Source organism: Meles meles, chromosome 3 (genome assembly GCF_922984935.1).
Source record: "Meles meles chromosome 3, mMelMel3.1 paternal haplotype, whole genome shotgun sequence".
NCBI classification, from domain to species: Eukaryota; Metazoa; Chordata; class Mammalia; order Carnivora; family Mustelidae; genus Meles; species Meles meles.
Window position 1 is genome coordinate 41122722 of NC_060068.1, and position 26355 is coordinate 41149076.

Below are 26355 nucleotides of genomic sequence, written 5' to 3' on the forward strand. Positions count from 1 at the left end.
ACTGAAGGTATAGTGTTGGAAACCAGTGACTTGATCCTTGCTTTCGTGAAGCCTGACATTAAGAAAGGGATAGATAAATACAAATCAAATAATATAGTATGAGTGTGCATTTATAAACAGAGCTCTTGGATTGGATTGGATATATCTATCACCTCTTAGAACTTGCCTCCAACAGAAGGGGTAGGAGAAAGGTTCTTTTATCCTTTCCTTTATAATTCATCTCCTATAATACTGTTTTTCACTGGTATCTAACAATTGATACACTGTTTGAACAGGTAATTAAGTCAAATTACTTTTCTTCTCCTTTAAAAAAAATCAGTAAATTTGTGGAAAATAATTTCCTTCTCTGAATCCATTTTAGCCTTTACTGTTCTGCAGATTCCAGCATGATCTAGTTTCTATTTGATTTAATGTGATAGATAAACTTTTCTTCACCTCTCTATTAATCAGGGATTGTCATTTGTCACAATTTACTCTGAATTTGTACTTCAGTATACTTAATTCAGCAATTAAGTGAAAAATAATACCAAGAAAGAATTTTTTTTAACCTGGTTTTGTCTTGAATGCCTTCCTTGAATGTAAGATGGGGATCTCAGTTTCTGCTTTCCAATGTGAATCTTGATGCTAATAAATTGGCATTATCTAGCTTGGAGTTAGATAAGTCATTTAAAAACTTAAGTTAAAAATTTGTTAAAATTGAGATAAATAAGGGGCACTTGAGTGGCTCAGTTTGTTAAGCCTTTGCCTTTGGCTCAGGTCGTGATCTCAGGGTCCTGGGATGGAGCCCTGCATTGGGCTCTCTGCTCAACAGGGAGCCTGCTTCTTTCTTTCTTTCTGCCTGCCTACTTATGATCTCTCTGTCAAGTAAGTAAATAAAATCTTTTTTTTTTAAATTGAGATAAATAAGCCACTTATTCCTTTGACATATTGATGGCATTTTTCTTAGAGAAATTTTTAAGGAGACTTTCCTCTTAACATGTCTACAGATTATAGATTTCTTTCTTTCTTTCTTTTTTTTTTTTTTTTGGAAGATTTTATTTATTTATTTGTCAGAGAGAGCACAAGCAGGGGAAGCCGTGGGCAGAGGGAGGAGCAGGCACCCCACTGAGCAGGGAGCCCAATGCAGGACTCAATGCTAGGACCCTGGAATCATGACCTGAGCCAAAGGCAGAGGCTTAACCGACTGAGCCATCCAGGCATCCCTATAGATTTATTTCTTAATGAGAATATTTTTTGAACTAAAGAAAATACCTGTATGTATATATAAATATGATCTGTGACCTGAAATATTTAATTGTTTTCCTTTATAATAGTTATGTTAAATCTACCATTTTTAAAGCTTTTATCATTAATAATAATCATGGCAAACATTATTTTGGGAGTCTTATTTAAAATCTAGTACAGAGGTTTAAAGATAAGTGTAACAGTAGAAATAGAAGATGTGAATGTTTTGTATGCCGGAATGATAGACATAAATTGTGTGTATGTGTTTTGTTGTTGTTCTTTACAGACATTCCACTTCTTCCTTCTATCACATCTCTAAGTCTAAGTGAAAATGAGAAGAGTGGGCCTTTTGTGGTACACTGGCTGAACAATAAAGAGTTGCATTTTACTTTGTCCATGGAAGTCTTTTTACAGCAACTTAGAAAAAGTTTTGAGCAGCCGTCTTCTGAGGCCAGTGTAGAAGACTCTAATCAGGCAGATGTAAAATCTGATGAAGGTAAAGCTTTAAGAAGGATAAAATAAAATGTCGTTTTGTTGACAATAGCTAAGATTTTTATCTTGGGGTAACATAAGCTACTAGCTTCAGACATTCAAAATTGCAGTGGGTTAATACAACTTTGGAGTAGCTCAGTAAATAGTCCAATGTTGGTATTCCTGTTCCTGGTGGCTTTCTTTTATAGGATGATATAGGCTCGGGGTTCTCTATGCTTATGCTTCTATTAGCCCCTAGGCCTTGCTACTTAAAGGACTATCTGTGGCCTAGTAACATTGATATTACCTAGGAGCTTATTAAAAATTACCTATGTATTGACGGATACCTGGAAATTGGACACTGTAAATGTATTCCTTTAAAATAGTTTCTTAAGAGTGTCATATCAGTTATAAGTGCATATACCCAGAGCATCTCTAATGTAGCCAACTCAGGTTTTAAAAAATCCAATATTATGAAGAAAGTACAAATTACACTCGAATAATATATTTGAATAATTCACCCCAGAATTATAGACCCCATTCTGCCTTCTTCATTGAGAAAATCTAAGGTCTTCTGAGTAAATTGTGGTACAGCAAGCTTAACTATTATTCTCTAGTCCAGTATTAGTCCTCTATCGTTAATCCACTGACTCAATCCTATAGGCCTTCTGACTGCTGAGTTAACTCCAGTGGCATTATATCCCTGGAGCAGAGTTATTTTTAAAGGGGAGCCAATTTCTTGTTTATTTAAAAGTTATTATGTTTTTCATCTTGAATGCATTTACAAAGATCTTTCTTAACAGCTTGTATTTACTTGGTTCATGAATTTTTTTGCTTATAGAAATGGATGATGGTGTGGATGATCTGAAAATAAATCATGAAAAGAAGGAATTGGGCAGTGATAAAATGGTACCAAATTCAGGTTTTATACCCTTACCATCAGCTGCCATTGATCATCAGATTGAAGTACTTCTGTCTGAATGGAGTAAAAATGCAGACATGCTATTCAGTATTCATCCCATGGATGGCTCTTTGCTAGTTTGGCATGTGGATTGGCTGGACGAATACCAGCCTGGTATGTTTCGTCAAGTCCAGGTACTATTATGATCTCAGGAGAGCTGCTGCTTATTAAATGTGGGTACTGTTTTGTGATACTTCTTCGTGTTATATCATATGTTCTGATACTTACTTTTTTAATTCTAGGTGTCCTTTGTTTCCAGAATTCCTGTAGCTTTTCCCACAGGTGATGCGAACTCCCTCTGTAAAAGCATAGTGATGTATGCCTGCACCAAGAATGTTGACTTGGCTATTCAGCAAGGGAAACAAAAACCTTCTAGCCTCACACGGTCTACGTCAATGCTTATCTCTTCCGGCCACAGTAAATCAACTAATAGTTTAAAATTAAGTATTTTCACTCCTAATGTTATGATGATATCAAAGCATGCTGATGGCTCTCTGAATCAGTGGCTGGTCAGTTTTGCTGAAGAATCTGCCTTTTCTACAGTTCTCAGTATTTCTCACAAATCTAGATATTGTGGTCATCGCTTTCATCTTAATGATTTAGCTTGCCACTCAGTATTACCATTATTGCTGACAACGTCACACCACAACGCACTAAGGACACCAGATGTTGATAACCAAAAGCAACCTTGTGATCCTGTAAATACTGAAGAATGTTCTTTGGCACAACAGAATAAAAACAGCGTTGACGTGACATTTCAGGATCCCAATGCAGTTTATAGTGAGCTTATTCTTTGGAGGGTTGATCCAGTCGGGCCATTGTCTTTTTCTGGAGGTGTTTCTGAGCTTGCCCGGATTAATTCTCTACATGTTTCTGCATTTTCCAATGTGGCATGGCTCCCCACTCTTATACCCAGTTACTGTCTAGGTAAGCTTTCTGGTTTTATTTTAAGAAATTTAGATTTTCTGACATTGTTTCAGGGTTAAATTTTAAATGTTTGTGAATACTTTCTAGGTGCATACTGCAACTCTCCTAGTGCATGCTTTGTAGCAAGTGATGGACAATATCTGAGATTATATGAAGCTGTTATTGATGCCAAGAAACTTCTTTATGAGCTTTCCAATCCTGAAATTTCTGTAAGTAAATGGCTTTTAAAAGTAAGTGTATAGTATGAGGTTTCTAGATACTTAATTTATACTTTTTAGGCATGTTCTAGAATTGTGACATATAATTTGTGATAATAGATGTATATTTTCTGGTTCCTTTATTTTTTTTTCATATTTGCAATGTACCATTATAGCGATTCTCAGCTTCTTTAAAAAAAAAACATTTCTTTCATTCATTCCAAAAATAGAGTCTAGTGGCATACAATATGTGTTTCTCTAATGCTTCTTTGCTCAGGGATAAATGAGGACTACTGGCAGTATAAATGTGGAAGTTAGGTTGGTTTGTCTGCAGTTTTTTTCAAGCAGTGGGAGCAGGAGTAACAGCAGTAGAATTTTAATCTTAACCAAGAAAGAAAAAGCTCTCATCTTGTTTGCAGTACAGTTAGGAGTCCTTCCAACATCATCGCAGAGCCTTTATCTTGTGACAGGTGGTACTTCTTCCTCTGCACAGCTAATAGCAACCACCATCTGCACTGTCTTAGAGCCTCCACCAAGCTAGTATCTACATTTAAATATACCTTGAGATAACCTTCAGCCGTACTGAGCTTCTTGATTAGAGGATTCAAGCCATCTCCTCAACTACCAGTTAATGTTTTTGTTAATGTGCTTGTTATCCAGCTGCACAGGTGTTAGTGGTCTTGCTCCCATACTATCTTTTTCCCCGAGTTATTTTTAATGTGTGGTTTTTCAGAATGTAAGGTTTTTCAAAACACATATGACAGTGTTTTACTAGAAACATATATTTATTGAGGGCCTTCTGTTTTTTCAGGTATTATTTAAGTGCTGGGAATTTAGATGTGAAGAGAACAGACAAAAATCTGAGATTACATTCTAGTGAAAGGGGTATAGAAAAAAAAAGGCAAAAATATATTAATAAGTATTATAGAGAGAAACCATGTTGTACAAGGGAATGCCAAGTAAGGTACTGGTCACAGAAAGGGTACCATTTGAGTAAGGACCTGCAGGAGATATGGATGTGGCTATTTAGAGGAAGAATATTTTAGGAAGAGAAACAGCCAGGGTAAAAATCCTGAGGTCAAAGCATGTTTGCTATGCAAAGGAGCAACAAGGAGGACATTGTGACTAGGGCAGAGTAAGTGAGGTGGGGAGTTGTCAGGGATAAAGTTAAAAAAGTAGCCTAGCCAGATCTTACAAGTCCTTCTGGGCCTTTGTGGTAACTTTGGCTTTTACTGTGGATTACATAGAAACCATTGGCAATGATCGATTGATATAATCTCGCTTGGATTTTGAAAGGATCTCTCTAGGGCGCCTGGATGGCTCAGTGGTTAAGCCTCTGCCTTCAGCTCAGGTCATGATGGAGTCCCGCATCGGGCTCTCTGCTCAGCGGAGAACCTGCTTCCTCCTCTCTTTCTCTCTCTCTCTCTCTGCCTACTTGTGATCTCTGTCAAATAAATAAAATCTTCTTAAAAAAAAAAAAAAAAGAACTCTCTGGTTGCTGTATAAGTCAGACATGGGGAGCAGAGAAGTGGCATCAGAGAGGCCAATGCAGGAGTCTTTACAGTAGTCTGGGAGAGAATCAAAGGGGCATAGAATGGTAGCAAGTGGTAGTGGTAAAGATGATAAAATTGGTAAAATCTCAATGTGATTTGAACACTGAATAGGCAGGATTGGACTGAATGTGGGGCTTGTATGAGAAAAAGAGAATGATGGCTCATGTTGGTGAGCACAAGGAAGAATAGAATGACTCTGAGTTGAGTTGAGAAGAGTGTCTAAAAGGCTGATTCTGAGGGGCAGGTAGATTTGAGAGTCTGGTGTTGAACATGTTAATTTTGAGATGACTGACTTCCAAGAGACCTTGTATACTAGATGTAGTTTTAGAGGGAGGTCTGAGCTGAAGGTGTAAAATAACTAGTTGTCAGTATATGAATTTAAAGGTGTGAAGCTGAATGAAATCATGGAAGGACAGTAGAAGAGATAGGATTGAACTCTGGGGCATCCCATTGTTGAAAGTATGGTGAATGTGGCATATAGTGGAAGCCAAGTGAAGACAGTTATTTCAAGAAGGGAGTGATCACTAGAATCAAATGCTGCTCAGAGATAAAGTGTGATGAAGATCCAATTTAACAGTGTGACCTTGACTAGAGCAGTCAGGACATACATAGCTTGAGAAATGTACATACATAAATAGTATAGCAACATGTTTCTTTAAGTCCCATCTTTCTCACCTCAAAATTAGTGCCTAGAAAACACTGATGCTTGGAACATTTCTGTGACATTGAAGTCAGTCTTTTACATTTTTAGATGTAAAATGTTCTTCCCCCTTATCATGCAAAAGAACTTTTGTTCTTCTTTGCGTTGACTGACCCATAACTCTTACTCATTCCTCTTTAATGAATAGTAAGGTAAAATCCTAGAGTGTTTATAATGAAAGCAACTTGTGAATTTATTTAGCCCCATTGAACTTACTTATTATTTACCTACTATGACTGAAATTTAATTTATTTATTAATTATTTTTGAATTTGATTGTTTAATAAAATGTTTTTTTTTTTTTTTAAAAACAGAAATATGTTGGAGAAGTGTTTAACATCGTAAGTCAACAGTCAACAGCCAGGCCAGGATGCATTATTGCATTAGATCCCATTACCAGACTTGTAAGTACTGTTTTTCTGGCCACTCAGCCTTGGGAAATAACATATATGTCAACTTATGTTGGTCTTTATTTACATTCAGCAAGGCAGAAAAACCCAGCTGCTTCATGTTTTTCAAGAAGATTTCATTTTGAATAACCTTGAGAAGAAAGGTCTCGGAAAAGACAGAATATTATCTGATGCAGGTAAAGAATAGTTTTTTTTAATGTAATGAGAAATATTATGTGGAGTACATTAAACAGTAAATAAAGATAAGTTGATATCATGTTTCATATCACCTATGTGAACTTAAAATTTTCCTGTTAGGTTTGTAATTTACCATATTTACCATATAAAGACCCAATAGTCTTTTATTCTTTTTTTTTTTTTTTAAGATTTTCAGTAGTCTTTTATTCTTTTTTTTTTTAAGATTTTTATTTATTTATTTATTTATTTGAGAGAGAGGGAGAGCAGGAGAGAAAGAGCATGAACAAGGAGAGTGGTGGAGGGAGAGGGAGAAGCAGGGAGCCCAATACAGAACTCTATCCCAAGACCCTGAGTCCATGACCTGAGCTGAAGGCAGACGCCCAACTGACTAAGCCACACAGTCACCTAGTTGTTTTATATTCTTAAACCAGGAAAAAAACATGAAAAAATTAAAGGAGTTTGTCAGTTATATTTTTTAAAAAGCATAATAGAGATTTTTTATTAATAGTATGTGAGTATGCTTTGTATACATACAGTCCTGCACTAGCAGTTTGGATAATATGGATACCTGACCTTTTAGAAATCTACAATTTAAAGCAGTAGCTTAAAGCTTCAAGTTATAATTTAAAGACAAAGTGTTTTAATTAATGCTTTTATAGTTAAGCATTTAAAAAAATTAACCTCCTCCACTAAAAATTAACTGTTATTTTGTATAGAGGAAAACAGAGCAAAATAAAGCTTAAACCTCTTGGTCATTAGTTTTAATTATAGAGCCAAAGCAAACTGAGAAATTACTTTCCTTATAAATGAACCATACAGTTTTTGCCTGGTGCTTTTAAAAGTCTATTATTAAGCCCCACATAATACTAATTTCATTCTGTATTTGTTCCAGGTTATTTTTCTTATATTTCTTGTACACTGTTTCTTAATTCCACGTTTTTCTATTTTTCTTTTCCTTTGAGTTAGCACTGTTATGTCTAATGTCTATTTTCTTACCACTGTTTTCACTTAGTCATTTTCCCTGAGAATTTGTGAACTGTGCAAAACACAGTGCTTTGGTAAACTCTGAATATAATAATGGAAAGATACTGAAAATGGAAAATAAAGATGTCAGGTACAAGATAAAGGGCTATTTATATCAACAAAGTATTCTTTATTTTTCATTTTTTATATCGAAATATTAGCATTAATATTGTTAAGAACTCACATCTCTTTGAGGTTTTTTTTTTTTTTTTAGTAGGAAAGGGCATTTTATTTTATTTATTTTTTCAGTGTAACAGTATTCATTCTTTTTGCACAACACCCAGTGCTCCATGCAAAACGTGCCCTCCCCATTACCCACCACCTGTTCCCCCAACCTCCCACCCCTGACCCTTCAAAACCCTCAGGTTGCCCCAACCTCCCACCCCTGACCCTTCAAAACCCTCAGGTTGTTTTTCAGAGTCCATAGTCTCTTATGGTTCGCCTCCCCTCCCCAATGTCCATAGCCCGCTCCCCCTCTCCCAATCCCACCTCCCCCCAGCAACCCCCAGTTTGTTTTGTGAGATTAAGAGTCATTTATGGTTTGTCTCCCTCCCAACCCCATCTTGTTTCATTTACTCTTCTCCTACCCCCCTACCCCCCCACAAAACCAAAAGACAACTGACAGAATGGGAGAAGATATTTGCAAACGACATATCAGATAAAGGGCTAGTATCCAAAATCTATAAGGAACTTAGCAAACTCAACACCCAAAGAACAAACAATCCAATCAAGAAATGGGCAGAGGACATGGACAGACATTTCTGCAAAGAAGACATCCAGATGGCCAACAGACACATGAAAAAGTGCTCCACGTCACTCGGCATCAGGGAAATACAAATCAAAACCACAATGAGATATCACCTCACACCAGTCAGAATGGCTAAAATTAACAAGTCAGGAAATGACAGATGCTGGAGAGGATGTGGAGAAAGGGGAACCCTCCTCCACTGTTGGTGGGAATGCAAGCTGGTCCAACCACTCTGGAAAACAGCATGGAGGTTCCTCAAAATGTTGAAAATAGAACTACCCTATGACCCAGCAATTGCACTACTGGGTATTAACCCTAAAGATACAAACATAGTGATCCGAAGGGGCACGTGTACCCGAATGTTTATAGCAGCAATGTCTACAATAGCCAAGCTATGGAAAGAACCTAGATGTCCATCAACAGATGAATGGATAAAGAAGATGTGGTATATATACACAATGGAATACTATGCAGCCATCAAAAGAAATGAAATCATGCCATTTGCGACGACGTGGATGGAACTAGAGCGTATCATGCTTAGTGAAATAAGTCAATCGGAGAAAAACAACTATCATATGATCTCCCTGATATGAGGACATGGAGAGGTTTTTTTTTTAAAAGAAGTTACTCTCTTATGCTTTAGGTGGAGTTTTGTTGTGATCTTAAATCTATTCTAGCATTTTCTTTTCTAGGATTCTTCATTTTTTAATTTATTTTTTTCTCTTTAAAAATGAATATTTTTCCTATTTTTTCTTAAAATATCCTGGAAATTCTTACTTTTACTAAAAAACTTATCTTGATTCTCAAAGTTTTCCAGAAAACACCCACAAAATATAACATGTTCATCTTACTTTGTTCTAATATCAAGAACCGAAGAAATGCTTCACAGATACATTTGTTATTAGGACAGTCTTTCTTGTTAGTAAAATTATCAGCAGTAGGTTGATCTTTGATCTTTTTTCTTTAGTCGTAATCCCTTATCCTTCCTCTTAATCCTTGGAATTTAAGTGTCTAACTCACCCAGAACCCATTACCAAGGTTACCTTTTCATTTAGTTTCATAACACAATATAACTTTAGATATTTGTGGTTATTTTTCTGATTTTTATATATTCTGTGATTTATATGATTTTTTACTTTTTCTTTACCTAATTTTGTATGTAGTGAAGATTAGTTTATAATTAAGAAAACTTGGATTAAAGTCCATCATTAAACCAAGTTAATTTTTTTCCAGGCAATAATGAGTCACTGATTTTATATTTTCGATGCAGTTGTTTTATTTCGAGCAGCTTGTGTGCTGCTTAAATCATGTAGTTTTGACTAAGAAAAATTCTTAATGGGTGAATGATGAATACTTTTATTTTGGTTCTTAGATAAACTTCATTAATAGGTCATTCCATTATGGAAGTTATTTACTTTGAAATATGTTTGGCAATACAATTTTAATCATGATATGTTGATTTAAAGTATCTTAAAAAAATAATAAAATATCTGTCACATAGTTCCCACCTGTTCAGAAATTTCCTTATGGTCTAACCTATGTGAATAACATGATAGTGATTACTATGATATGTGACTGTTTTTAAGCCTGACAATTCAGAAGTGAAAAGTATAGCATATATTTTAATTGTTAAAGTTTTAATTTAACACAAATTCATGTGATCAGAAAGTTGATTGCATTCCATAATGCTGCTCTGTATATAGAATTTTAGGTAAGAGTTTTTTTTTTTAATTCATTTATTTTAACTTGGCATAGTTAATAAGTTATCTCATTTATCCATGTTAATAGTGAAAAATATTAATACCAACAGGCAGCTCATCTAATGGATTTTCTGAGAAATTCTACCTAATTGTGATAGAGTGTACCCAAGACAACCGTTCATTGCTACACATGTGGAATTTACATTTACAGTCCATTCCTGTCTCATTGGGTGAGTCCTTTTTTTTTTTTTTTTTTTTTTTTTTGGGGAATATCTGGAACTTTAAGTAGGCTTAAATGAATAAATTATGTATAAGTAGATAGTTCAGTACTTTTTTTTAATACATATTCTTTTCTCTCTCTCTTTCTTTTTTTTTTTTAAAGATTCTATTTATTTATTTGAGAGAGAGAGAATACAAGTAGGCAGACCAGCAGGCAGAGGGAGAATGAGAAGCAGACTCCCTCTGAGCAGGGAGCCCCATGCAGGGGTTCAATCCCAGGACCCCAGGATCAGGACCTGAGCTGAAAACAGCTGCTTAACGAACTGAGCCACCAGGCCCCCTAAACCTATTCTTATTGAGTGAAAATTATTGTAGTTTTATTCAGTTAATGAAAAAAGCAAATGGATTCTCTGATTTTCTTTCCATAAAGAATACTATTAATGTGTTGTTGTTTTTTTATAAGGCTTTGGGATTATAAAATATAAGCCGTTTTAATACTTACAGGGTTCCCCCCGCCCCGCCCCGGTTTTTGGTTCTTTTCTTATGTTTTATAGATGAAAAAGTAGATACAAAAACATCTGAAGCAGTTGGGCAGCCGGAAGAACATTATTCTTCTTCTCCAGAGAAGATCGTATCTCCTTTTTCACAGAAGTATCAGGCTTGCAGAGCAAATCTCCAGAGTACTAGCAAGTTGACTCTGACTTCAGAAATGGTTTATAGCCAAGAGATGAATTTGCCAGAAGGAGTTGAAATAATTAGTGTTAAGCCATCAGCAGGTTGGTAAAGTTTGTGAAAAGAGACTAATCAAACTTGATAATCCATGAATATTTAAGGTATTTAAAAAGGGGCACAACTTCTGTTTGTAAATCTGCATGGATGCAGAAATGGAAAAAAACTTAAATAAATTCTCATTATGTTTTCAGATTATTCTGACATTTGTCAGCCAGTTGTAATCATAAGTATTGATTTCCACGACAAATTTTCATGATGCCTTTATGAAGAAAAACCCAGAGTTTCCTGGGCAGAGATAGTAACAAGGTTGTGCCTTATCTGGCAGCTTTGATAATATTGGTAATAACTGCCTGGAACTGTGTCTTTAAAGGATTCTAAGTGCGTGGGTCCTGGTATATATTTATCATCTTTATCCTAGGGCAGTAGTTCTCAAAATATGACCCCCAGACTGGCAGCATCAGCCTCAGATCCCCATGTGGCACCTTGTTAGAAATAAAAATTCTTGGGCTATCCCTAGGATTTACTGAATCACAGACTTTGGGGTATACCTACCAGGCTGTTTTAACAAGGGTCCCACGTGACTCTGATTGCACAGAGTAGATCACAAACCACAGTTCTAGGATATCAAGAAAACCAACACAAAATCCATCTTTTTATCACTCAATTCTTTGTTTTTTCTAGTCAGAGTGTGCATGTTTGTTTTTTACTACTTCTCTGTCATTTTTTGGACTGATGACTTTGAGTGCTTTTCAGTGCCATGTTATCAGGTACTTAATCTTTTTTAATTGGTGAAGTTGGCAGGACTTGGGGTATTAACAGTGTTCTGATAACTTTTAATTCTGCATCCGTGTATATTTTACTAAAAGATGCACTAGTGCAAGGAAAATTAAAGTTTGAAAAAGAATGATGTTTTTGCATTGACACAATTTTAAGAGCTGTTCCCTTAGCCAAACAGTATGATCTTCACTGCTGAACTCCAGTTAAAACATATGGCAAATGTAAGAAAAATATTTCTAGAAACAGTCCTCTTATTTAACTTTGGCCCAGGTTGAGTTTGGCAAAAGAAGAGGATTTCTGGGGAAAGATAAGAAATCCGTTTTGTTTGGCAAAAACAGCATACAGTAAATGCTAATCTTAAGATTATTTTTTATTTTTTTTTAATCAGGACTCTTTGCAAGGTAAGCTAGTCTCTTCAGCTCAGAGATCCCAATGAACAATGCTAATTTGTCCTTCTGCAACACTACTATACTCCTTAAAGAGTTTAAGAAAAAAAATTGTTGAAATGCTTTCAAAGTACAATAAATGTCCTACATAACATTTATATCTTATAATTAGTAGTTTATATTTTATTATTTAGAACAGGGGTTGGCAGGCTATGGGCCATGTACCTGTTTTGTAAATATATTTGCTTGAACCTTGCCACACCTGTGGTTGACTTTTGGGTATACCTATTTTTCCTCTAGACTGGCAGGGTGAGTAGTTGCAGCAGAAACTCTATAGCTAGCAAAGCCTAAAATAGTCACTACTATCTTAAAGAAAAAGCTTGCCGATGGTTTGGGAAATTAAGAGTATATAATTACATTAAGGACCCAAATGTTTTGTCCCACTTAGGAATCTTGTCAACATTAGTAGTATCAAATACCCTTCAGTTATGGAGGGCCCATTTAGTACATAGGTAAGCATGGGCTATGCACAAAATGGTAAAAATACTGAAGAGGAGCCAGTAAATGTTGACACAGTTTTAAAATGTATTGATATCTTTAAAATGCAATTTATAAGAATTGGATGATTAAAAATTGGGAGAAAATAATACTTCTGAGAATCAGGACTAGAATTCAGGTTTTTTGATTCTGTCGTATTCTCGCTGTTTGGCATAAGATACTACACACATTTGGTTAAGGGTCCTTACCTATAAAATGTAGAAATTGAATTTACCTCAGAGTTCTCTTTCAGCTCTAGGTTTTGATAATATTTCCCTTTTTGTATACCTTTTTGATGTCATTAAAAGCTTTTTACTGATCTTATTGACTCTTACACTAAATGTATGCTGTCGTGTTAACAGTAGTTTATACAAAGACTAAAACCTTTGGTGCATGAAAAAAATATTTAACCAAATTTGACATTTTGTTAATTGATTATTTTTATTTTAGGACATCTGAGTTCTTCTTCCATATATCCTGTGTGCAGTGCTCCTTATTTATTGGCTACTTCATGTTCAGATGAGAAAGTAAGATTCTGGAGATGCAGAGTAACAGATGGAGAATCTGACATATCAAAGAATGGAAAAGTGGATCTGGTATACATTTGGGAAGAATGGCCATTACTTATCGAAGATGGACTTCATAGCAATAGTAGTATAACCGTCCCTGGTAGGCCTGTCGAAGTTAGCTGTGCACATACAAATCGATTAGCAGTAGCGTATAAGCAGCTTGCGTCTAATAGTAGATCTTCTCAGGACTTCCTGATGCATGTCAGTATTTTTGAATGTGAGTCTACAGGAGGTTCATGTTGGGTCCTCGAACAGACGATTCATTTAGATGAATTGAATACAGTGTTAGATTCTGGTATTAGTATCGATAGCAATTTAGTGGCTTATAATAAACAAGAGGTGTATTTATCCAGTAAAGAGAGTATCTCATCAAACACAAAGCATTTAGTTCACTTAGATTGGATGTCTAGAGAAGATGGTTCTCATATCCTCACTGTAGGAATTGGATCAAAACTTTTTATGTATGGACCCCTGGCTGGCAAGGTACAAGAACAGGCTGGTAAGGAAAGCCTAGCCTTTCCTCTCTGGGAAAGCACTAAAGCTGTGCCTCTTTCTAAATTTGTCCTCTTAAGAAGTATGGACTTGGTTTCTTCTGTGGAAGGCTCTCCACCTTTTCCTGTTTCTTTGTCATGGGTCCGGGATGGCATCCTTGTGGTAGGAATGGATTGTGAAATGCATGTATATTCCCAGTGGCAGCCGTATTCTAAACAGGAACCTGTTACTGCGGATTCATACAATGGGAGCACTCCATCTCTAATAAGTTTAATAAAACAGAGCAACTCATCGAGTTCTGGATTACATCCTCCAAAGAAAACCCTGACTCGCTCCATGACCAGTCTTGCACAGAAAATCTGTGGAAAGAAAACTGCCTTCGATCCATCTGTGGATACGGAAGATTCAGGTCTTTTCGAAGCAGCTCATGTTCTTTCCCCAACTTTACCTCAGTACCATCCCTTGCAGCTTTTGGAACTCATGGACCTTGGCAAAGTTCGGAGAGCAAAAGCCATCTTGTCGCACCTTGTCAAGTGCATTGCTGGGGAAGTTGTGGCACTGAATGAAGCTGAATCCAATCACGAGCGCCGCCTTAGGTCTCTCACTATCAGTGCTAGTGGGAGCACTACCAGAGACCCCCAGGCTTTCAACAAAAGTGAAAATACGGATTACACAGAAATAGATTCTGTGCCTCCACTTCCCTTATATGCCTTACTTGCAGCAGACGATGATAGCTGCTACTCATCTTTAGAGAAGTCTAGTAAGCAGAGTACCTTAAATAACTCAAACCAGTTGTCAAAAGAAAGTTATGATGAGCTTTTTCAGATCCCAACTTTAATGACTGATCATCAGGTGTTAGAGACAGATGAGGAAAATACCAAGCCCAGGGTCATTGACCTTTCACAGTACAGTCCAACTTACTTTGGTCCTGAGCACGCTCAGGTTCTTTCTGGCCACTTACTTCATTCCAGTTTACCAGGACTCAGCCGGATGGAGCAGATGTCTCTAATGGCCTTAGCAGATACAATTGCTACTACCAGCACCGATATCGGGGAGAGCAGAGACAGAAGCCAAGGTAAAACTAAATTGGGTACAGGATTGGAGGTGAAACTGAATATGTTTACTTATTTACACAGAAAATAATCCTAAGGAATGTTTATAAAAATTACGTACTCCCAGGAAGGTTGTTTTTTTTTTTAAATAATTGTTGTTCCCTCCTCAATAGTTTTAACTTTAATATATGCTGTTTATCCTAGAATCATAGTTCTTTGAGAAAGTATGCAAAGATTCATTATGCCAGCCATTTTTACTTAATTGCTCAATAATATTAAAGATCCAACTGAATCCTTTGGAGTTTGGCAAAAGTTACCATTCTTATTAACTAATCAGTTTAGATACCTGAAAATTAAAGGTGCTTTCTGCTTTACTTTTTCTCATGTTGTAATCACTATTAATTTGGTTTATAAAATATTGAAGGTTTTTTTAAATGAACACTGATGTATACTTCTACCTAGAATAGCAAAAACAGGTATATTAAAATTGGTCTTTTCCTCACCCAGAGAGCATTTTTTTCTTTTTAATCTCCTGAGTTACATACATGTATAAAAAAATTGAATGTAGAATTTCCATCACATCTCAGTAAGATCTGAAATTAACAAGTCCGGCTTTGTGCATTGGACGGTAAGATGCATCCCTTGAACTATGCTTGAAAGGAACGTATACAACTCTTCTTTTGCATATTAGCAGCAGATTATTGGGATGGGTCTAGGACCTGAATCAACACGGAAAATACTTTAACATACTCCATAGTGAAGGTTAAACTTTTTAGAACTTTAGTCATATTTTGATTGAAATAAGATCAGATCTTATTAACATTTACTTGGATTTTGCTAATCAGCTTGTTTTCTTATAAACACAAATAAATAGATACTTTTTGGTTTTTTTTGTCTTTTATAGGTGGAGAAACTCTTGATGAATGTGGTCTAAAATTTCTTTTGGCTGTTCGACTTCATACTTTCCTTACAACTTCCCTTCCAGCTTACCGAGCTCAGCTTCTTCACCAAGGTGATTTTAGTAGTAATCTACTAAAAGAAATGGGAGTAAAAGTAGAGAGACCAGAGCACATTTGTTTGTTTTTGTCCAGATGTGATAACAATGACAAATTTGACACCTTCTCATTTGTTTGTTTTTGTCCAGATGTGATAACAATGACAAATTTGACACCTTCTCAGTTTCCTTAACTTACTTGTAAAAACATTTATTTCCACATAATTTTCTTTGCTTTATATACTGGAATTTTTTTGGTAGCTAGAAAGAGCTAATAAAGAAGTAGATATTGGGCAATTGGATATTCTGAGTTGCATATTCAAATGCATCATACTTTAATTAAAGGCCAATTAATACTGTTTTTTTTAAATTTTTTATTTCTTATTTTTTATAAACATATAATGTATTTTTATCCCCAGGGGTACAGGTCTGTGAATCACCAGGTTTACACACTTCACAGCACTCACCATAGCACATACCCTCCCCAATGTCCATAACCCAACTCCCCTCTCCCAACCTCCCTCCTCCCAGCAACCCTCATTTTGTTTTGTGAGATTAAGAGTCACTTATGGTTTGTCTCCCTCCCAATCCCATCTCATTTCCTGACTTGTTAATTTTAGCCATTCTGACTGGTGTGAGGTGATATCTCATTGTGGTTTTGATTTGTATTTCCCTGATGCCGAGTGACGTGGAGCACTTTTTCATGTGTCTGTTGGCCATCTGGATGTCTTCTTTGCAGAAATGTCTGTTCATGTCCTCTGCCCATTTCTTTTTTTTTTTTTTTTCCATTTTATTTATTTTTTCAGCGTAACAGTATTCATTCTTTTTGCACAACACCCAGTGCTCCATGCAAAACGTGCCCTCCCCATTACCCACCACCTGTTCCCCCAACCTCCCACCCCTGACCCTTCAAAACCCTCAGGTTGTTTTTCAGAGTCCATAGTCTCTTATGGTTCGCCTCCCCTCCCCAATGTCCATAGCCCGCTCCCCCTCTCCCAATCCCACCTCCCCCCAGCAACCCCCAGTTTGTTTTGTGAGATTAAGAGTCATTTATGGTTTGTCTCCCTCCCAATCCCATCCTCTGCCCATTTCTTGATTGGATTGTTTGTTCTTTGGGTGTTGAGTTTGCTAAGTTCCTTATAGATTTTGGACACTAGCCCTTTATCTGATATGTCGTTTGCAAATATCTTCTGCCATTCTGTCAGTTGTCTTTTGGTTTTGTTACTGTTTCCTTTGCTGTGCAAAAGCTTTTGATCTTGATGGAATCCCAATAGTTCATTTTTGCCCTTGCTTCTCTTATAGTCTTATGTAGTTAGTCAAGAGGTAGAGCTGTGTTCTAGCATTTTTGGGTCTGTAGGTTTAAACAGTATTGTTGGGACTCCACAGGTTAGCCTCTGCTCATTGGTGTCTGTCTCTTGTTCTCTCTTTTCCTTTCTTTCTGTCTTTCTGTTTCCTCCCTCACTTTATTTTGTGTTTAGCTTTGGAAAAGTAAAGCTTAAAATTCTAAGTCAGAGTGTTTAATTATGAAACATTATTGAACTTGGTTGAGAGAGGATAAGAATATAAAAATGTTTAGAATAGCAGTCCATTCACTGCATAGGTGTTTTTCTTTTTCTTTCTTTCTTTCTTTTTTTTTTTTTTTAATTTCTGTTTCTTTCTTTTCAAAGACCTAGGTATAATGGACACTTCATTTTCCTTGGCATTTGAGACTAGGTTTAAATGTCGAGTCCATATATGTCAAAGCCATATCTTTTAATAAGCATGTACCTCACCTCGAAATACTAAACAGAACGTACTCTGAAGAGACAAATTAGAAGCTCAACAAGAAATACCACATGTACCAATCAGTAGGTTGAGAGAATTGCTGGTGTTAATGATGCTGTTTAAATAGAAAAGTATCTGACATACTAGTTATGTGCCAGGTATACTACTGTTCTAAAGTCTTTAACTATAATATTTTAATCCTCACAACGATGTAATAAGGTAGTGCCATGATTACTCACACTTTATAAATGAGGCAGTTAAAGAATCAAGAGACTAAGTAACTTGCCCACAGTTCTATAGTTAGGGTTGGAGCTGGGCTTATTTTATACATTCTGATTCCAGAGTGTATAGTCTTAAGTTCTGTTCAGTGCGCTGTCCCATCTGCCTGATGCTCTTTTAATTCCATGAAGTTAAATCCACAAAAACAAACATTGACCAAAGGACAATGAGAGTCAGCAACAAAGAACAATTATTTAAGCATAGACTAAAGCTTTACATGTTTCTCATTTTCTAAGGAAAGGTCGTGGGTAATAGCTAAAGAACAAAAATAATCAGCACAGTGGCATTTGCCATACAGCATTTTTTATCTTTTAAAAAATATGTTTTAATTATAGAAAATATGTGCTTATTTTAGAAAACAATGAAGTGATAGAGTTGTTAGGAGAAGCACGAAAAAAAAACACCCATATTCCCTCCAACCTTAATTACTTAATTGTGACTGTGAATCTCATAAAAAGTTTAGACATTTTTATGGCAGATATGAAACATACATTTCTGATAATCATTATAAAAACACTTACGTTTCTTATAAACACTATTGGTGACATTTCCTCAGGTCTGTCTACCAGTCACTTTGCATGGGCATTTCACTCAGTAGCAGAAGAAGAGCTGCTGAACATGTTGCCAGCCATGCAGAGAGATGATCCCACTTGGTCTGAACTGAGAGCCATGGGCGTGGGATGGTGGGTCCGGAATAGCCGCACCTTACGCAAGTGTATAGAGAAGGTATGTGTTTTATTTTGGTATAAAAATGAATTAGGGGGTGCCTGGGTGGCTCGGGCAGTTAAGCGTCTGTCTGTGGCTCAGGTCATGATCCCAGGGTCCTGGGATCGAGCTCTGCATTGGGCTCCCTGCTCAGTGGGAACCCTGCTCCTCCCTCTCCTTCTGCCTCTGCTGCTTCCCCTGCTTGTGCTCTCTCTCCCCACCCCTTAATTAAATAAATAAAATCTTTAAGACATCTTTAAAAAGTATATTCTGAGTGTTTCTTTAGAGGACATTCCATATTTCCTTCTTGTTTCTCCCTTTATTTTTAACTAAAGCAGTAAAATGCTTTTAAATAGCTGTTATATTTCAAAATATCACATTAATACAGGTTTTTAATGTTTATATTCTAATTCTTAAATTCCTAGGTGACACACTTATGTAGTAGCATATGTCTGATTTTTACCAAATAGTGCATACACATCTTTGAAAAAATAAAATAGTACTGAAGAGCTTATAATGAAAAGTGTAGTCCTGTGTTCCCATCTGTCTGTGTCTTTGGAGGCCACCATGAATTACTTTTGAAATTACAGAAAAATATATGTATGTCTGTGTATGCGTATAATATGTTTGTGTATATACATCCATGCATTAGTGTATGTATTTTCTAAATGTATTGAACATTAATAATGTGTGCCATTCTTGAATGTGAGAGAAATTATTTTATTTATTTAAAAATTGTTTCTATGAAATTCTGACCAATATTTTCTAACTGTAGGTAGCCAAAGCAGCCTTTTATAGAAAGAATGATCCTTTAGATGCTGCCATTTTTTACCTTGCAATGAGAAAGAAAGCTGTAATTTGGGGATTATACAGGTAGGTGAGATAACTGTGCTTCAAAATGGAAAAATCATCATGAGTAGTAAATGTATGAAGGAAAAGTAAAGATTTGTTGTTCTTGCCAAGTGTGATTCTTTGTAGATTCTTAGTTATTTTTGTATTTAAGGTGAGATTCATAGGAAAGAAGCCCATGTTTTTTCCATAGCAAAAGAATCTTATGAGATCACTTTAGTTTGCTTTCAGGTTTATCAGTCCGGAACAACATTTTTTTGTTTATTTGAGGATGTCCCATGATGCTTCTATAAAACAAACAACTAAACCAAAAACTTGGATCTGGAGTCGGGAAGATGAATTAGTGGAGTCTTGAACAGGCATCCTCCCTCTGCCTTATAAGCACGGGCCGGGCCATCCCTCCAAACTACCCTCCTATCGTGGTCCCTGACGTGACCGCATTCTTGAGCGAGGATCACTTGGAATTTTTCTTCCACTAGTTCTCAGCAACATTTGATAAACATGATCACCAAAAATAGTTCACCATGTATTTTGCATTCAGTTATAGTGAATATGAATATGAATATTCACAGGCCATATGAATAGCAACCTTTGGGGGAAAATCATGGGCACCAGTCAGTTTTCTAAGAGTCTCGATCTTTTAGGATTGTTTTGAGAGAGGACATATTCCTTAGGTTTTGATTACCAGTCATCATCAGGTGGGCAGTGAGGGTGAAGGTGATTGAGGAAGTTTAAATGGTGAAGTAATACAGGTTATGTATTTTGCATGGATTTAGACATAATTTCTTAAAGTACTGCTAAAGCAGTTTTCTTTATAGTTTGAAAGTTTTTCAGTAATGTCTGAGATTTACATGAAGAAGTAGATGTTTATTTTAAGTGCTCTTTTGCTCAGAAAAGAAGCAGATGTACAGTACTTGATACACTGGCAAGTGTTTCTTTGGAGTCCTAGCATTTAAATGGGTAACTTGGTGAAAATTGGTTCTAATTGTGGGAACATTGTGTTTCAAAATTTTTGTATGTTTTCTTTTTCCTTATAGATCCCAAAAAGACACCAAGATGACACAGTTTTTTGGACACAATTTTGAGGATGAGAGATGGCGTAGAGCAGCTCTAAAGAATGCTTTTTCTTTGTTAGGCAAACAAAGATTTGAACATTCTGCAGCATTTTTTCTTTTAGCTGGCTGCCTCAGAGATGCAGTTGAGGTAATGATGAAACTTTTTTTAAAAAAGTATTATCCTTTCAAGCTCTTTCTGTAGGCTCAAATTTTTATTTTTTAATTTCAATTTAAGTATAGTGGAAATTACATAAGGCTAAGTACTTAGTTTATTTAACAGTGACTTCTAAAATTTTGCCATTTAGCTTGAATGATACTTATGCAGAATGAAGATTAACCACATTGCATTGGTTGGTAGAGGTAGTTGATCTAACTTTTAAGAATATTTATGGACAGGTTGAAAAAAGTTTTTTCTATCAATTTAAACATACGTGACTCTATATTTGGCTCTGTCTTAGTTGATGAACCTTAGCATATTTTTAACTGATTATTTTTCAGTAAGCCTTAAAAAAATTAAAAGATTTAAGGTATAACCTATCTCAAATTGCTCTTTTTGAAATATATAAATATATTTATTTGAGTGAGACTGAGAGCACGCATGAGAGAGAGCAGGAGTGGAGGGGAGGAGCAGAGGAAGAAGGAGAAGAATCACACTCCCTGCTGAGCAGGAGCCCAACACAGGGCTCAGTCCCAGGACCCCAGTATCATGACCTGAACTGAAGGCAGCCATTTGACTGAGCCACCCAGAACCCCTCAAATTGCCCTTTTGCTCGGAGTTTCATACAAGTGATTCGAAACAGCTTTTTAATTAGAAAACCCTGTAGTCTGCTGAGATAGATGGGAAGGAGTAAAAGTTCAAGAAACAAAATGTCAGGACTGACATTGAGCTTGGGTGGCTCAGTTGGTTTAAGCATCTGCCTTCAGCTCAAGTCATAATCCCAGGGTCCTGGGTTTGAGTCCCACCTCATGTCAGGCTCCCTGCTCAGCAGGAAGTCTGCTTCTCCCTGTCCCTCTGCCCCTTCTCCCTGCTCATACTCTGTTTCTCTCTCCCTCTCTCTCAAAAAAAGCACGTCCCTCTCTTGATTTCGGCTCAGATCATGATCTCAGGGTCATGAGATTGAAAGCCAAGTGGGGTTCCAAGCTGTGAAGCCTGCTTAGGATTTTCTCTTCTTCTTCCTCTGCTTCTCTCCCCTTTGTCTCTCTTTCTTAAAAAAGGGGGGGGGGTGATGAAATGTCATTTGAGTTGAATCTCTTGAGGGTTATTTAATTTTATGGGCTAATTCTTTTTGCAAGTAGGTATTTAGTACTAGTAGGTAGATTTGCTAAAGCAAGCAGTATATGTTTTATTTGTTACTATCTTTGTTCATTTAGTTCAGATAATAAGAGTGCCTTTTATTCATTCTAGTTATTAGTCAGTTGAGTTTATCTTAAAATGAAAGATGTCCCTGCTTATTTATGACCATGAGTTCTTTTTTTGAAGGTATGTCTTGAGAAACTGAATGACATTCAGTTGGCTCTTGTAATAGCTAGACTCTATGAGTCTGAATTTGATACCTCTGCAACATACAAATCTATTTTACGTAAAAAAGTTTTGGGGATTGATTCTCCTGGCAGTGAACTCAATTCACTGAACATAAATATGCATTATGATCCTTTTCTTCGGAGTATGGCATATTGGATTTTGGAAGATTATAGTGGTGCTCTGGAAACATTAATAAAGCAGCCTGTCAGAGAGGATGATGGTAAGCTGCATTTCTAAGATGTTGATAATAAAAAGTTATGTTAGCATTTGCTGGGTACAAAACACACTGTTGGATGCTAAAGGTAATACAAAGCAAGTTGAAAACATGGACTAAGACTTTAAGGTTTAGGTGGGAACATCGAGCTAAGTATGTGTTTCTTGTTTTGTTTTGTTTTGTTTTTTAGGTGGGAGGATTCCTTTTTTTCAGAAAAATCCTTTGAAAACCGAGAACTTAAGATTTTCTGCTTTTATAAAATCAATGTATTGAACATAAATGTTACCAACATTTGAGTCTAATTCTGGAGAAAATAATGATGTAAGGGTGATTTTCTTAGGTGGAAGTTTATGTATTTGCTTATCAGTTTTATAATTTTTATAATAGAAATATTCAGTGTAAAAGCTGACTTAAGTGATATGGTTAATTTTTTATGAGAGTGTAGTAGAGAATTTTTTAGAATTAATATTTTGAGATCTATTTCTGCCTCTTGTTTTAGAAATCCCATTTGCTGAAGCGTTTTTGGAGGTTAATATAAAATAGAAATCTTTGTATAAATTATATAAAATGATGATATGCGCTTTTCAAATATTTTGCCATAGGTGGAATTGAATTGGTTCTGATAGCTGGTATCATAGGTGTCATATCATTTGGAGTACTAAGTGGTGAAGATTTTAATTCATGGCTATTTACATGGCATCATTTAATCAGGAAGTGTATCATGGGTTTTACTGTGAAAGACTTGTGAGAAAGCCATGTTCAGTTAACTGTTGAAGTGTCCTGGCCATCTGAGCTGAAGATTTCCAAACTGGCTTCTGTGTGATGAAGGAAGGAAAGACAATGCCTTTTCTTGTCACATTTTTATGCCTACACATATTCATGTCAAAAATGTATTTTAATTTGGAATTAATACACAATCACATACTTTCAGAGCCAATTAAATCTGTATTCTAGAAGAAAATTTTTAAAGGTAACTGGGACTTGGACCAGGATGATGGGAGTAGAGGCAATGAAAAATGGTTGGATTTGGAATGTAATTCTCAGGTAGACTAGGTAGGATTAGATATGGAATGTGAAGGGTATAAAAGTCAATTTTTTAAAAAAATTTTTTTTTAATTTTTTTTTATTCGTTTATTTGTTTATTTACAGCATAACAGTGTTCATTGTTTTGGCATCACACCCAGTGCTCCATGCAGTACGTGCCCTCCCTATTACCCACCACCTGGTTCCTCAACCTCCCACCCCCAACCCCCGCCCCTTCAAAACCCTCTGGTTGTTTTTCAGAGTCCATAGTCTCTCATGGTTCATCTCCCCTTCCAGTTTCCCTCAACTCCCTCTCCTCTCCATCTCCCCATGTCCTCCATGTTCTTTGTTATGCTCCACAAATAAGTGAGACCATATGATACTTGACTCTCTCTGCTTGACTTATTTCGCTCAGCATAATTTCTTCCAGTCCCGTCCATGTTACTACAAAAGTTGGGTATTCATCCTTTCTGATGGAGGCATAATACTCCATTGTGTATATGCACCACATCTTCCTTATCCATTCATCCGTTGAAGGGCATCTTGGTTCTTTCCACAGTTTGGCGACCGTAGCCATTGCTGCTATAAACATTGGGGTACAGATGGCCCTTCTTTTCACTACATCTGTATCTTTGGGGTAAATACCCAGCAGTGCAATTGCAGGGTCATAGGGAAGCTCTGTTCTTAATTTCTTCAGGAGTGTCCACACTGTTCTCCAAAGTGGCTGCACTAACTTGCATTCCCACCAACAGTGTAAGAGGGTTCCCCTTTCTCCACATCCTCTCCAACACACATTGTTTCCTCTCTTGCTAATTTTGGCCATTCTAACTGGTGTCAGGTGGTATCTCAATGTTGTTTTAATTTGAATCTCCCTGATGGCTAGTGATGATGAACATTTTTTCATGTGTCTGATAGCCATTTGTATGTCTTCGTTGGAGAAGTGTCTGTTCATATCTTCTGCCCATTTTTCGATATGATTATCTGTTTTGTGTGTGTTGAGTTTGAGAAGTTCTTTATAGATCCTGGATATCAACCTTTTGTCTGTACTGTCATTTGCAAATATCTTCTCCCATTCCATGGTTTGCCTTTTTGTTTTGTTGACTGTTTCCTTTGCTGTGCAGAAACTTTTGATCTTGAAGAAGTCCCAAAAGTTCATTTTTGCTTTTGTTTCCTTTGCCTTTGGAGACATATCTTGAAAGAAGTTGCTGTGGCTGATATCGAAGAGGTTACTGGCTATGTTCTCCTCTAGGATTCTGATAGATTCCTGTCTCACGTTGAGGTCTTTTATCCATGTCGAGTTTATCTTTGTGTACGGTGTAAGAGAATGGTCAAGTTTCATTCTTCTACGTATCGCTATCCAGTTTTCCCAGCACCATTTATTGAAGAGACTGTCTTTTTTCCGCTATATATTTTTTCCTGTTTTGTCGAAGATTATTTCACCATAGAGTTGAGGGTCCATATCTGGGCTCTCCACTCTATTCCACTGGTCTATGTGTCTGTTTTTATGCCAGTACCACGCTGTCTTGGTGATCACAGCTTTGTAGTAAAGCTTGAAATCGGGTAACGTGATGCCGCCAGTTTTGTTTTTGTTTTTCAACATTTCCTTAGCAATTCGGGGTCTCTTCTGACTCCATACAAATTTTAGGATTATTTGCTCCAGCTCTTTGAAAAATACTGGTGGAATTTTGATCGGAATGGCATTAAAAGTATAGATTGCTCTAGGCAGTATAGACATTTTAACAACGTTTATTCTTCCAATCCAAGAGCATGGAACGGTCTTCCATCTTTTTGTGTCTTCTTCAATTTCTTTCATGAGTGTTCTGTAGTTCCTCGAGTACAGGTCCTTTACCTCTTTGGTTAGGTTTATTCCCAGGTATCTTATGGTTCTTGGTGCTATAGTAAATGGAATCGATTCTCTAATTTCCCTTTCTCTATTTTCATTGTTAGTGTATAAGAAAGCCACTGATTTCTGTACATTGACTTTGTATCCTGCCACGTTACTGAATTGCTGTATGAGTTCTAGTAGTTTGGGGGTGGAGTCTTTGGAGTTTTCCATATAAAGAATCATGTCATCTGCGAAGAGAGAGAGTTTGACTTCTTCCTTGCCAATTTGGATACCTTTTATTTCTCTTTGTTGTCTGATTGCCGTTGCTAGAACTTCTAATACTATGTTGAACAAGAGTGGTGAGAGTGGGCATCCTTGTCGTGTTCCTGATCTCAGCGGGAAGGCTGCAAGCTTTTTCCCATTGAGGATGATATTTGCTGTGGGTCTTTCATAGATAGATTTTATGAAGTTCAATAATGTTCCCTCTATTCCTATACTTTGAAGCGTTTTCATCAGGAACGGATGCTGGATTTTGTCAAATGCTTTTTCTGCATCCATTGAGAGGACCATGTGGTTCTTTTCTCTTATTGATTTGTTCTATCACATTGATTGATTTGCGAATGTTGAACCAACCTTGCAACCTAGGGATGAATCCCACCTAATCATGGTGGATAATCTTTTTAATGTGCTGCTGGATCCTGTTTGCTAGGATCTTGTTGAGAATCTTTGCATCCATATTCATCAGTGATTATAAAAGTCAATTTTAATAACTCCTCTAGGTTTTTAACTTGAGATAAACTATATGGGCAAGATCAGGAGCCGGTATGGGGAAGTGTTGTTTTAGGTAGAGAAGACTTCTCTGGTAAGGTTACCTCTGACCAGAGACCTGAGTGTTATAAGGTCAGTGTAGCTAATTGGGTCAAGAATTGTTTATGCTAAAGGCTCACTAAATAAAATGGCTTTGAGGCAAGACTGTGTGCATGGAAATAGAAATGTAAATTGGGCATGTGAATAAAGCAGTATAGATTTATAGGGTAAAGTTGGGCCTGAAATAGTTAAGGCAGGTTATCTATGTCTCAATGGTATTAGAAGCCATGGGACTGTTCGAGTTCACTCATGCAGGGTAGATAGAACAGAAGTCAATCCTTGAGCTCTAGGACACTCTTAACATTCTAAAGTAGAGGATGAGGAAGATTTAGCAAAGCAGACTGGGAAGGAATGTTGAGGGAAGTAGAATAAGAACTATGAATATGAAAGTGGGTGTTTTAAAT

General features: G+C 36.5%; 1 protein-coding gene across 4 annotated transcripts in view; it reads left to right on the forward strand.

Annotated features, from left to right (window-relative positions):
• DMXL1 (Dmx like 1) overlaps positions 1-26355 on the forward strand; it is a 132790-nt gene that overhangs the window by 40952 nt on the left and 65483 nt on the right. For all 4 annotated transcript variants that reach the window (XM_045999093.1, XM_045999094.1, XM_045999095.1 and 1 more), the window contains exons 10-23: positions 1511-1720; positions 2537-2790; positions 2899-3583; positions 3671-3792; positions 6347-6436; positions 6516-6618; positions 10201-10320; positions 10864-11085; positions 13192-14877; positions 15759-15866; positions 18448-18617; positions 19372-19469; positions 20483-20648; positions 21981-22242. In XM_045999093.1, the coding sequence (XP_045855049.1) occupies positions 1511-1720; positions 2537-2790; positions 2899-3583; positions 3671-3792; positions 6347-6436; positions 6516-6618; positions 10201-10320; positions 10864-11085; positions 13192-14877; positions 15759-15866; positions 18448-18617; positions 19372-19469; positions 20483-20648; positions 21981-22242 (4296 nt within the window). The remainder of the gene's footprint in view (positions 1-1510; positions 1721-2536; positions 2791-2898; positions 3584-3670; positions 3793-6346; positions 6437-6515; positions 6619-10200; positions 10321-10863; positions 11086-13191; positions 14878-15758; positions 15867-18447; positions 18618-19371; positions 19470-20482; positions 20649-21980; positions 22243-26355) is intronic.